The sequence below is a fragment of the Terrapene carolina genome, unplaced genomic scaffold (genome assembly GCF_002925995.2).
Source record: "Terrapene carolina triunguis isolate 2854851 unplaced genomic scaffold, T_m_triunguis-2.0 Scaffold32922, whole genome shotgun sequence".
Classification (NCBI taxonomy): Eukaryota; Metazoa; Chordata; order Testudines; family Emydidae; genus Terrapene; species Terrapene triunguis.
The window spans coordinates 382,407-395,185 of NW_020697273.1; the positions used below are offsets into that span (position 1 = coordinate 382,407).

Below are 12,779 nucleotides of genomic sequence, written 5' to 3' on the forward strand. Positions count from 1 at the left end.
TTTTTTCACTAGAGAAAACTTGGGAATCTTACTTTTAATTATACTTGTCATTCCAGACTTCTGGGTAGTTGATTATGCTATCCTGTGGTCTCTCCTGCACCTTGCTGATCCAAGAATTTTTCACTCACTCTGCTCATTTTAGTGCTCTTCCACAGATTTTGTATGGTACGGTCTTCTTGGTACAGCCAATTGCAGTGTCGTTCCCCCACCCCAATTCTCGTATCTTTTCTAAAAGTATTTATGCTCTTAGCTGCTTGTTAAGATCAAATTTGCAAAACCCCAGGCAAGTCATTTAAACTCTGTGCTGAAGTTTCCCTATTTTGATATTATTTAGAGAATAAATTTGTCTTTGTAAAGCCCTTTGAAATCCTCAAACATGAAGTATGGTTTTCTTTGCCAAGCATGAAGCACACTTTTTTTTTCACGTGATGCTACCTCTTCTCTTTTTCCCTTTCCTGAATTGATTGATAGGTATAATATCAACATTATGGTTGTGAGAAACATCCCATCAGCTTTGTGATGCCATTTAGGTTATGTCCTCTGTGAAGGAGTTGAATACTCCGGCTCCCCTTTATACATCATGCAGACAAGCCTCAGAAAACACTTATTTTAGAAAAGGCTCAATAGCACGAACAAGCTATTGTGTGCCCCCCTCCTTTTCCCCCTACCCTCCAGTGTTTCTTTTTCTTTGATAGGTCACCCATTCTCTTGCATTTTTTCACCTTTCAAGGAAAGGGCTCTCTTACCCACACCTGTACTAGTACGTATGTACATATAATTGATTTGGGATATAAGATACCAACTAGTTGCATGGAGAAGGACCAAGCAGGATATCCTTGTAAAGAATGAAAGCTCAAAGTTGTTAGTTTTAAAAACAAATAGTAATTTTGGGGCCTTTATAGCATCTACCCTCACAGAGCAGCTGTTTAGTCGGAGTCCTGAGGCTGATTGTCATTAGGTCCAGATTCAGCAGTTCAAGAGATGGAGGCCTGGAACATCCTGTTTAATTAAAGAAAAAAAACTAGCAGCACATGGACTGACATACAATGCTATGGTAGATTGTGGTACAAGAGCGCTGACACACAAAAAGATTAAGTTGAATATTAGTAACTTCTTCATTCTAACCTAAACCTTATCAACCCTTCCCAATTTCATGGGGAAACCAGTCCATGACAAGTTCTAACATATCACAGGAAATCAGGTTTGAAGTAGAGTCATAAACTTCAAACTCCAGCAAATGTGGCATTTTTCGACAGCTCTGGAATGGTTTTTCTCCAACTTCTTTGCAGCTTTGACTGATTTCCTTCAAACTCTTGCTGGGGGGAGAAAATTTAGCTCTTATGGTCTGTACCTGAGGGTGAAAAGCTACAGCACAAGAAGAGGAACAAAGATCCCCACAGCCTTACCTAGGTGGGTCCTCTAGCTCTCTCTCACCTTTGCCTGGTGGCAGCTAGCATTCCCACCTTGTTCTGCTTTTACCTCTTTCATTCCTCCATCAGGGATGGTTTAGTCAGTGTGGCCAAATGTGCAGCAGAAAGGGGCCTTACTTCACCAGAGACCATCTGACTAGCATTCAGTACACCTGCCCCAGAGCTGCACAGGGTCAGAGAGGAGCCCCCGGGATCCCCGGGGCCTGGCCTGTTTGCTCCCCCCGTCCCGCCTGGCCCCTCAGCTCCGCAGCAGGCGCTGCGGCTGTTCTCGACGCTTCGCCCCCTCCCGGCCCAGGCCCAGCTAAGGCTCTTCCCGCCTCCTCCCTCCGTTCAGTCACTCGCTCGCTGGTAGTACATCTCCCCCAGCGTCCAGAAACTGCGCATGCGTGGAACCTCACTCGCGGGCCGCCCGCTGGTTGAGCGCGAGACCTCCTCGCCACTGGGCCCGTGGGCGGGCACATGCGCAGAATGACACAACTAGCGAGTGAAAATGGGCAAAGCCTGACTGGGTCTGTCTACGCATGTGCACAATAGCTGACCTGCGGCTCTTCCCGTTCTTCTTCCCCCTCCCTCGTCTCCCCTCGGGAGCGCAGGCGCAAGTCGCCCGATCAGTAGTTCTCGATGTGCGCCACCCCTCCGGAGCCCTCTCGGTTGACGCATGCGCAGAGCAGTAACGGAGGGGGCGGTCTGGACCGTTCCGTTGGCAGCAGCCGGATTCCTGTCAGCGGCGGCCGAGCCCGACCCTGACAGCGCGTGAAGCCCCTGGCCTAGCCCGGCCCGCAGTGAGCGCGGCGCGCCCTCTCGGCTCCCGGCGTCTCCCCTCCCCACGCCGGGGCGGCGGAGGCAGCAGCGCCCCTCCTCCCGGCGGCCCCCCAGCCCCTGCCGGGCCGCGAAGCTGCGATGCCCTCGGACTTCATCTCTCTGCTCAGCGCCGACCTCGACCTCGAGTCCCCCAAGTCTCTCTACTCCAAGGGTGAGTGCGGGGGGCGGGGCTGGGCCGCGACCGGCCCTCGCTGGCCCCGCGGGCCGCGGCCCCCACCCCCGGCGGGCCGCAGCTCCCCCCGGAGCAGCCGCCGGTCCTCGCCCCGCGGGGCCCTCGCTTGGCGGCCGGGCCCGTCCCAGGCAGACCTGCCAGGTGTGGAGCGGTGGGCTCGCAGGGATGCTGCCCGCCGCGGGGAGGAGGCGCTGGGGTCCCGGGAAGCCCCAGCCCCAGCCAGGCGCTGAGATTGCAGCGGGGCTGCTCAGGCTGCATTCCTGGCCCGGACACCGTATCCTCAAGAATGTGTCCCGACAGGTTTGTGCGCAAGGGACGCAGCGGACGGCCCGCCGCGACATCCGCTATGTGATCCGACCCGTGGGCTGAGTCTAAAGCTTCTCTCCCTTGGCCGGGGCACAGCGGGGCTGTTCCCTCTGACTTCCCACTGCCATTTCGGAGTGTGACTGGGGGTGCTGGCTACATGCTGCCCTGGGTAGATTGTCTACGAAAACAGTGGAGAAAGGGGGAATGGAAACACCGTTTAGTTGGATTTTCATAAAGCTGCTGACTAAATCAACGATAAAAACGTTCTGAAATAAACTGAGTAGTTTCAGGGAAAGAGGTGGATTTCTGTCCTGAAGTCGAAACTGGCTAAGAGTCAAAAAACAAAAAGAGTTGAAATACGTGGTTAATTTTCAACATGGCAGGAGAGTTTATGGTGCCCAGCTTTGAGCTAGATCTAGTATTGACTCTGTTAACTGGGGATTTGGAAAAGGGAGTGAACAGGGAGGTGGCAAAGTTTTCAGATGATACAGTCTCTTAGGATAGTCAAGATGATAAAAGAATGTATGGAACGTCAGAGCTGTGCTAGGTGAATGAGCAGCCTGATGTCACGTGAAAGTCCATGTTGGCAAACATATGGTAATAAGGAAATGTACAGTGGAAGGAATAACTTGAGCTGCATGTACACGTAATTGATTGCTAAACTCACTTTTAAATTAAAGATTTGGGTGTTGCTGTGGGCAGCTCAATAAAATATCTGATCATTGTGCAGCAGAGACATGCAAAATACAACTTTTGTATGTATAATAAAAGGATAGAAAATACTGAGCATATTTTGCTGCTATATATTATGTCCAAGTAAAAAAATCTATTAAACTGGAATTAAGGTACCTTAACCAATACCCAGTTTTTTAAAGGCAAAAACATCACAGTGATGTCATCCCCAAAACAAATGTAATAAACCCAGGAAATTCTGGCCTAAGACCAAACTTAAAAGAAATCCAAACTTGTTAAGTTAAGGTATGGAAATACACAGTTAAGGCACTCAAACAGCTTTAACTCATAGTGGTGCCATGCAGTAACCGTAGAATTGTGACTAGTACGTAATAGTGTTTGTAGTACCAGATTAGATTAAAATGATTTTTAGACATTGAATTTTAATTTTTTCCCCTTATGTCACTACGGGGTGGCGTTCAGGTTGTTTGGATGCCTTAACTATGTATTCCAGTTTGCCTCAGTCCTAGTGAGAACAGTAGCAGGTGGCAGGAGTTTTGAAAGAGGGCAACATAGCCTGTGAACTAATGGGTTCTTAACCTTTCTCTCTCTGAGGCCCCCCTCAACATGCTATAAAAACTCCAGGGCCCAGTGCGGGATGGTGCTCAGGGCAGGGGCCTTGGGCTTATGTGTAGTTTGACTTCTATTGGGGGTAAGGGGCCAGCGGGGCTCGAGCCACCTCCGCATGGTGGGGTCCAGGGAGGGAGTGCCATCTCCACCCCTTGACTCACCTCAGCAGGGCACCAAGCCTGTCTGGGTTGGAGGGGGGGGGGCACAACCAAAAATTATAACTCAAAGGTGGGGGGGGCTTAGCTCAAAAAGTTTGAAAACAGTTTAGGGTGCAGGGAGGGGGTAGCTAGGGGCTGTGTGCACATCGGGTGGTTATAGGTGGGGGGTGTTAGGGGCTGTGTGCAGGCAGGGAGGTAGCTAGGGGCTGTGTGCGGGCAGGGAGTAGTTCAGGGTGCAGGGAAGGTGTAGCCTCCGGGTGTAGGGAGAGGGGGTATTAGGGGCTGTGTGCTGGGAGGACTCCCCTGCAGTCCCTGTTCTTGGAGGGGGAACTGGGTGTCCCCACCTGGAGGGCTCTTGTAGATAAATCTCTGATAATTTTCATATGACTTTACATTGTGCCTCTTCATATATCTTCTTTATATCAAAGCCTCATGTAGAAACTTTGTGTTAAGCCTTGGTATAATGTTATAGCCCCTAAGGATAGTTAAAGTAGAAGAAAAATGTCTTTTTGCTAGGAGTAGAATAAGATTCCCCCCCCCCCCAACTCCCTTAATCAATTGCCCTGTTGAATGAATGAGGTGTGAATGAGCAAGGCCTGGAAGGCAAGCACCTCCAGACAGCTGCAACAGTTGGAGAGGGACTGGGAGCCAGACCCAAGGACAATAAAACATGTCAAGTGGGCTCATTAAAGAAAAGCAGACATATTGATGTCCTCGGGGGTTAGAAGCAAGCACCTTCTTTTGAAAACACCCTCTTTGAACAGCATTGGGACAACACCCAGAGGAAGCAGCACAAAGGATCAACGGACACAGACATAGATTTTGAATCTGGTACAGATTTACATGAGAGGGAAGCTACTATAAATGTGAGGTGTCTTGCAGAGGACCCCGGGTCTCATCTTGTCAACATGGGAGCATTGATCTGGATCGACAGAAACCCGGCTCCACCCCTCCTCCATCTAACTCACCTGGCCAGTGCAGTTAAGGGGAGCAACTAATTGGTAACAACAAGAAGACAGAGTATGCTTGTGTGTATGTGAGTGCCTGAGTGTAATATAGATCATATGCATATGATACAGTGTTAAGTAATACATGTATTACTAATAAATGTGGCTTTTTGCCTTATTCCCCCTGAAAAGATCCTGTGCGGTACTTTAAGTACAACACTCTTACCAGCTGCCTCTGGGGGAACAAAGGAGGCTGGGAGCTGAGGAGCAGCTTCAACCTGGGACACCAGCAGGAGAGGAGGGAACGCTGCCGCTGCCTATTCTATGGCACCAGCGAGAGCAGCAGCTGCCCCTCACTGCCTGGCTCCAGCTTCCACCTCTGACCTGGCCAGAGGGCTGGGAGAAGAGATGGTGGAGGTGTGGAACTGCCCCCAGTGCCTTTTAACTTCAGCCCCACGTGGAGGCACCAGGGATCGGGGCTTCAGCCCCGCGGGGAGTGCTGCGGCCCCCTTGAAAGGGCACGCAGACCCCCAGGGTGCCACAGACCCCAGGTTGAGAATTGCTGAACTAGGGGGTTGGCTACACTCGGGAATTCACAGCGCTGCCGCGGCAGCACTGTGAAGCGCGAGTGTAGTTGCGCCGCCAGCGCTGTGAGAGAGCTCTCGCAGCGCTGTATGTACTCCACCTCTCCAAGGGGAATAGCTTGCAGCGCTGCAGGCTCTGATTACACTGGCGCTTTACTGCGCTGTACTCGTGCTCAGGGGGGTGTTTTTTCACACCCCTGAGCTCAGCAAGTTGCAGCGCTGTACACCGCCAGTGTAGCCAAGGCCTGAATCTCAGTGGGTTTTAACTACAGTAGGACCTCAGAGTTACAAACACCAGAGTTATGAACTAACCGGTCAATCACACACCTCATTTGGAACTGGAAGTACACAATGGGGTAGCAGAGACTCCCCCCCCCCCCAAAAAAAAAAGCAAAAACTGTACAGAGCAGTAATATGTTAATATAAACTACTAAAAAAAAGAAAAAGGGAAAGTTTAAAAAAAGATTTGACAGGGTAAGGAAACTCTTTCTGTGCTTGTTTCATTTAAAAGCAGCATTTTTCTTATGCATAGTAAAGTTTCAGAGCTGTATTAAGTCAGTGTTCAATTGTAAATTTTGAAAGAACAACCATAATGTTTTGTTCAGAATTACAAACAACTTCAGGAACGGAGGCTGTTTGTAACTCTGAGGTTCTACTACATACTTAAAGTTTGAAGAATATAGTGGGATGAAGACTTTATAGAACCAGGAGTGAGGGAAAAGAGAGCTGATTGTCTAGTCAAACTGTCAGTCATCCAGAGAGGGACTTCTCTTCTGCTGTGCAAAGGGTTCTGGGTAGAGAAGCCTTCTATAAAACTCCTAGGTCCAAAGGCAGAATAAGTTGCAGGGCAGGTGAGGAAGGGTCACATGGAGGAAACTGGGCCAGTTACAAGATGTATAGAGTACTTTGAATGAGTAAATGGACTGATGTTATGGAAAAGTATCCGTTGTCATTGTTGTTCTTTAGCTTGGTTTTTTTTTATGTAGAATAAATTATTAGCACTCTTTTTGCTAAACTCCTCTGAACTGTGTCCTGCCGATTTGTTTGGAGAACCTTGCTGCTATGCTCTGCCTCAAAGTTTCTGTTACTTCATTAAGATAATTTAGGACAAAATGGTCTGATACAGGCTGCTAAATTTCTTAGTCACTTAAATTTAACTTTAACCTATAAATTCTCAGAATATTTGTTTTATTCTTCACGTGCCATAATTTCCGAGTGGATATATTGTATTTTTTATATGTAACAAAGTGGTTGAATCTGCTTGAAGTGCAAAACTGTTCTCAACTGCAATACAATATATAGACTGGTGCTTCCATAATGTAATTGATATGCCTTCACCTTTAGTTCTGGTCGTCATCATTTCTGAAAAAGAGAGCAGAACTTGAAAGGGTCTTCTTGAGATGGATGAAATGATGACTAGAAGTATGAATAAACATTAAAAAGAGTGGGACTGTTTATTGTAGAGGAGATGAATAAGATTAGGTGTGATATAGGTTTATAAAAGAGTAGATGGAAAAATTGATTTAAATACAAATCAAACTTTACATTAAATACAGGTTTATTTAAAAAAAATTGAAATTGACAACCTATATTAACGCCTACATTTATTATAATCTATTTTTTTTGTATTTGATTTAAAGCAGTACATGTTTGCTGCAAAGTTTTAAAGAAAGTCAGACCACTGAAGTGATTGAAATCACTAAGTACCTTGAACACAGATGCAGAGAATATTTTCTTAATTTCAGTTTATTCAACTTGTTCAGGTCAATACTAGTTAATTCAAAGTTAAAGTAATTGCCAGTTGAAATATTAGGAAAGCTCCTTCCTCTTACAATCGCTGAATAAAAGCTTTGTATGGGAGGATGAGATTCACTACGTCTCAAGTCTTGAAGGCCACGGTGACCAGAAACAATCAGTCCAATTTGCTAACTACAAATAACTGATTTATTAAACAAAAGGAGATATTGTTTTGTATTTAAAAATATGTTTTGACAAACTTTTTTTCTTATGGATCTAGCACACTTAAGGTAGTTTTTAATTGAATTTGAATTTCTGTCCAAATCCAACTTGACAAAAATCTCAAATAAAAAATTAATCGTTTAGTAAAAAGTTAACCTATATTGCTTAAATATGTATAGCTATTGTGTATCCTCCTTGTTAGCAAAAAGAAGCATTACATTTAGTGTAAAGACTATATTTAATTGCAAATCAGCATGTTTTTAATGGTTACCATCCAATGAGAATTAACCTGTCTTTAGAAAAATAACTGAAGTGCAAATGCAAAATGTGATTAAAATCGATTATTTAAATATAGATTTTCTGCTTCCTGATTTAAATCATGATTAAAATTGGTGATTTAAATCACTTTGATCTAAATCAATCAACCCTGTTCTAAAACAATAATATAAAGAAGATATCAGGGTTTCATTTTTATGCTTTATCATACTATAAGAACAAAGGGACATTCAGTTAAATTGAAAGGCAACACATTTAAAGCTAATAAAAGAAAATACTTCTACACAGTGAATAATTAATTTGAGGATGTAATTGCCCCAATTACAGAAAAGTACTAATGTTTATGTGAATAATCAGAACAGCCACCATTATATTATATTCCTTGTATTTTTCTTCTGTCTAACCTCTTGTGATTCAGTGCATAAACTAAAAACCGAGAGAGTTGGGGGTAAAACTCTGGACACAGTGGGAATGGTCAGAAGTTGAGGCATCTATATTTGTGGGTATAGGCTAGGGAGTATTGAAAGGATGGGATTTTATATGATTGCTGTACTGTTATTGAGAAGTGTAGTCATCCTACAGATCAGAACCCCTCTACCAATCGGATTGTATAATTTGTGTTCATTGATGAGTCTGTTTAAAACTATACAATATCCCTGCACTCTGACTGAGACAATTACAATGTAGTATAATACCCATCTCATAGAATATTGACTATTATTTGTACAGTATTTCGAAGTAAAAGGACCATACAGATCATAAATATTAGTTTCCATAGAATTAAGTTCACTTCCAAACCATAGGAAAAATCATCAGAGTTCTAGCAGGAGGATATAAGTACACTTGTTTAAACATTCAGAATGGGCAACGATATAGAAATATTTATATGGTATTATTGCTGTTGGAACAATGAGTTTTGTCTGCCTGAGTTACATTTTACATGACTTTATGAAACAAAGTCAAATGGTTGGTTTGATACTTTTGATCTAAAAACACGAAGTGCATAATTTTGAAATGATGGAGAAAAATGTTTCATAGACTGTCTTAATAATTTCAAAAGCTTGATATGGATCATTGGAAGCCCAGAATGAACAGCGAAAATGACTTCTGTTTGTTCAAGATGCTGTAACACATGTCAATCTTTGTACTGATTAATAGTTGCCTACTATATCTGTCTCAGTTTGAGTTATCTCATTTACATACATTTTTATAAATTGATTTTATTCAGCTTTTGGAAGAGAATATCTTTCTGAAAAGATAGTATCATCAGTGAATTCTTAGGTTTCAAGCTTCCAGTGCATGTCTGGAACTCCCAAAGATAAGAGAAACAAATGCCAGAGGTGTTTTTAAAAGCATGTCTATGGTGCCCATTCCCATATTATCTTAAGAATGTGGTTGTTAGAACCAAGCAAAAAACCTTCAAGGTCTAATGTCCGGAAATCATTGTGAAAAATGATGCCAGATAGCCTCAAAAACAAACAAACAAAAAACCCCAAAACAAAAAAACCCAAACCACAACCCCTGGCAAAAGAAACAAAAATATGTATGTTATTTGCATATAGATCATTAAAACCATGCACTGATAATATATCTAAAGAAAATAATAATGTGTCCAACTCCAGACATTGCAAAACATCATCCTCAAGATAAAACAACAAGAATTTTGTCATACAAAGGTAAATTAGCAATCTAAGAGACAAATCACTGGCGCACGTACTCTGAAAACCTAGAGGTTAGTTGTCCTGTTGTTGGTAGATCTAAGTGCTGTTTTCAATACTATCATTTAATTAATGTTGTTAAACTATTCATTTTAGACACTTGAAAGGCCACTAAGTACCATGAGTGAAACAGTTTGTCGAATGATAGGCCCTAAATCCAAACTCATTAGTATCCACTAATTTAGTTAATCCTTTCATTTCAACAATTTGCAGAAATATTAAACCACTTAAGAAAATTATGTGCCATATTCTGCTTACCTATGCTTGTACAATGCCAATTACTGGTAAGTCAGATTTTCCACTGGTGCAAGCAACAGTAGGACTTTGTATTTTGTCTTTCTCTTTTATTAAATTTCCTTATGTAGTTGAGTTATTCTAAAAGTTACAAACCCAGTCTAACTGTAAAAATACATTTTGTAGGATGCATTTGTGCTGCCTTTAAGAAGTAATGTATTAATATACTAAATAGCTCTTTTGTACTGGGAGTATTATATAGGTGCACATGAAATATGTTTTCTCTCCCTATTTAAAACTGTGGTGACTTTATAATCATTTTGATGTTTGTTGGAGAATTGTCAGTACAGAAAGATCGATCGATCAATCTATCTAATAAACACTTTAGCACTTTACGTAGAGCCTTTTCATACTCCAGGTATTTCAGTGATTTAACTTCTTAGCGTATGCACAATGTGCCTCAGGTGCACATGACCAAGATTCATCACCAAATTTGGTCCGCTGGTTGGATCATTCGGTTCCTTGGCCTGGGCTGGGTCCTGATGGAGAGCATGACATGAATGCTGATCCATGCTAAAATGAGTTAAATCCCAGTAATACAGTGACTATGTAGTCAAGGAGAAATAGAGCGTCCGTTTTATGTTTACTTACAGCTTTGGATATTAAAATTTGTGTTGAGAAGAGAAAGGTTGGGGAGGATATTGCAATTATCAATTTGTTTGATCCTCATCACCATAGTATCTGAGGATCTCCTAGTTATTTAGAAATAGAAATAATAAAAATAATACTCTAATTTATATTTTTAGTTTTTCTTAGGTACTTAGAAGAAAGGAGTTGTCATACTGTATCAGACACATGGTCCGTTTAGTTCAGTATCCTGTTTCTAACAGTAGTGCTTCTAATGAATGTGCAAGAAAACCTGCAGTAGGCAAAGGTTAGGTAATCCGGGCTTTATGAAGGTCTCATTCTAACTGATAATAGTTAGAGATTGTCTTAATTCCTGAAATATTCCTTTCAAAATTTGTTGGCACTATAACTCTCAATATTTTTGCTATCCATATGAATGTCTAATTCCACTTTGAATCTTGCTAGGTTCTTTGTCTCAGTGACATTCTGTGAGAAGGAGTTCCACAATCTAATCACACAGTGTGTAAAAGGTATTTCTTTTAATTAGTTTTGAATTTGCCACCTCACAATTTCTTATTGACTGTTTCTGTGCTCTTGTGTTGAGACAGAGAACAGAAGCTCCAGATCTTCCTTCTTTATACATTTATTATTTTGTGTACTTCATGTGACCTCTTATTTATCTCCTTTCTAATTTCTAATTTCGTCTCTTGTTTGCTTTCTAGTTTGTATGTCTCAATCTGAAGAAACTGAGAGAAAGCTAAGTTGAACAAATGAGTTTTGTATTTAGTTCTGAACGTTGTTAGTTCCATAGTCATTCCTATCTTTTGCTGGGTTGAATTCTGTTGTCCAGGTCAAGTTCCTGGGAAATATGTCTCCTCCTCTCATGAACCTCCTCATATTGATCAATAGTTCTGTTTTTCAAAGGAAGTATAGCTGTTGTGGGAGGTCATAGTCACAGAGAGAAATGTGATCTTCCAGGTAGCAAGGACCAATCCCATGAAGGGATTTGAATATCAGAACAGAAACCTTGTATAATTAAAGCTGAACTCTATTCAAGTTGACTCTGTTCAAGGGAAGCCAGCACAAAGAACAGCATACCAGAGTGATATGTTCACAACAACCTGTCTTGCTACAGTGCTTTGTGGCAGTTGAACCTTTTCCAGGGTGTGTAGCTTGACTCGTTGATATGAGCAGCAATAAACAATCAAGCCTGGAGTCATGAGTGTGTGATGCCAGGTGTATGTTTGATAGGTTGGGGTTCAATTTTCTGCTCAGTTGCCATTGTGGCACTTACTTCCGTTTACTATTTGTGCTGTGTATCCAGTAGCACTGAGGAGTCCCAAAGGATCCAAAGGTTGAGGGTTGATTTATCAATCTGAGAGTAAATGCCCTCAATTATTGTGAGTATTATAGAGGAGGGAGGTTCTCTGAAGTGCTTTCTTCTTTCTACCAGCTTCATCTCTCTGTCTTGGGTTCATCTTTACCCTCTGCTCTTCACTGAGGTATTTGTTTTGGCCTTGTTTAGGATTGTGTTTGTTTTTTATGTAAAGAAAATGTAGAACAGGATAATGTCAGCATACTGCTGGCACTTCATCCTATATTGTCTCACCAGCTTTCCCAACAGCTTCATACAGATGTTGAATAATGTGGGGTAAAGAACTGACTCTTGGGACTCTGCAGTTGAGGGTTTCACAGATAGAGGAAAAGTTCCATAAAATGTTTGTCTATACTTAATCTGAGCGGAAGAATCCGAGTCATTTCAGATCCTTTCTGTTCAGTGCTACAACTCCTTGCAAGAAGGACAGGAATATTTGGTGATCAATAAAACTAAATGTAGCAGCAAAGTCCACTGGGGTATGTATGAATGTATTTTCCTTGCCTCTAGGCAGGAGGAGAGAGTCCACCAGAATAATATGCTGTCTCAGTACCATATCCTAATGTGAAACCTGAATGATAGAAATTCAGCATACTGGTAAATAACAGATGGGTCTGGTTACTGTCTTTTGCTAGTTTCTTGATTAACTTAGAAAATGGGAGGTTAGATTTTGGGCTGTAGTGATTGAAATGGCTAGTGCAATCCAGTTGGCGCAGGTCAGTCTTGTGTGGCGGCCCTGATTGCTGTCAATTCTTTCATGACTACTGCTTGGTCATAGGGCTAAATTTTTGAAAGGAAGGGTATTGTGTCTATGGTTGTGCCCTTGGCTTGGTTTTGTTGGCCTCTGGTGTCATTCCAAAAGCAGGTGA

The 12,779-nt window shown here is 42.5% G+C and overlaps 1 protein-coding gene across 1 annotated transcript in view; it reads left to right on the top strand.

The window, feature by feature from the left end:
• Nucleotides 1-2,284: 2,284 nt before the first annotated feature.
• Nucleotides 2,285-12,779, top strand: part of LOC113405048 (nuclear factor of activated T-cells 5-like) — a 130,146-nt gene continuing 119,651 nt past the window's right edge. Inside the window, exon 1 of the mRNA XM_024216876.2 lies at nucleotides 2,285-2,403. Within this exon, the coding sequence (XP_024072644.2) occupies nucleotides 2,331-2,403 (73 nt within the window). The 5' untranslated portion in view covers nucleotides 2,285-2,330. The remainder of the gene's footprint in view (nucleotides 2,404-12,779) is intronic.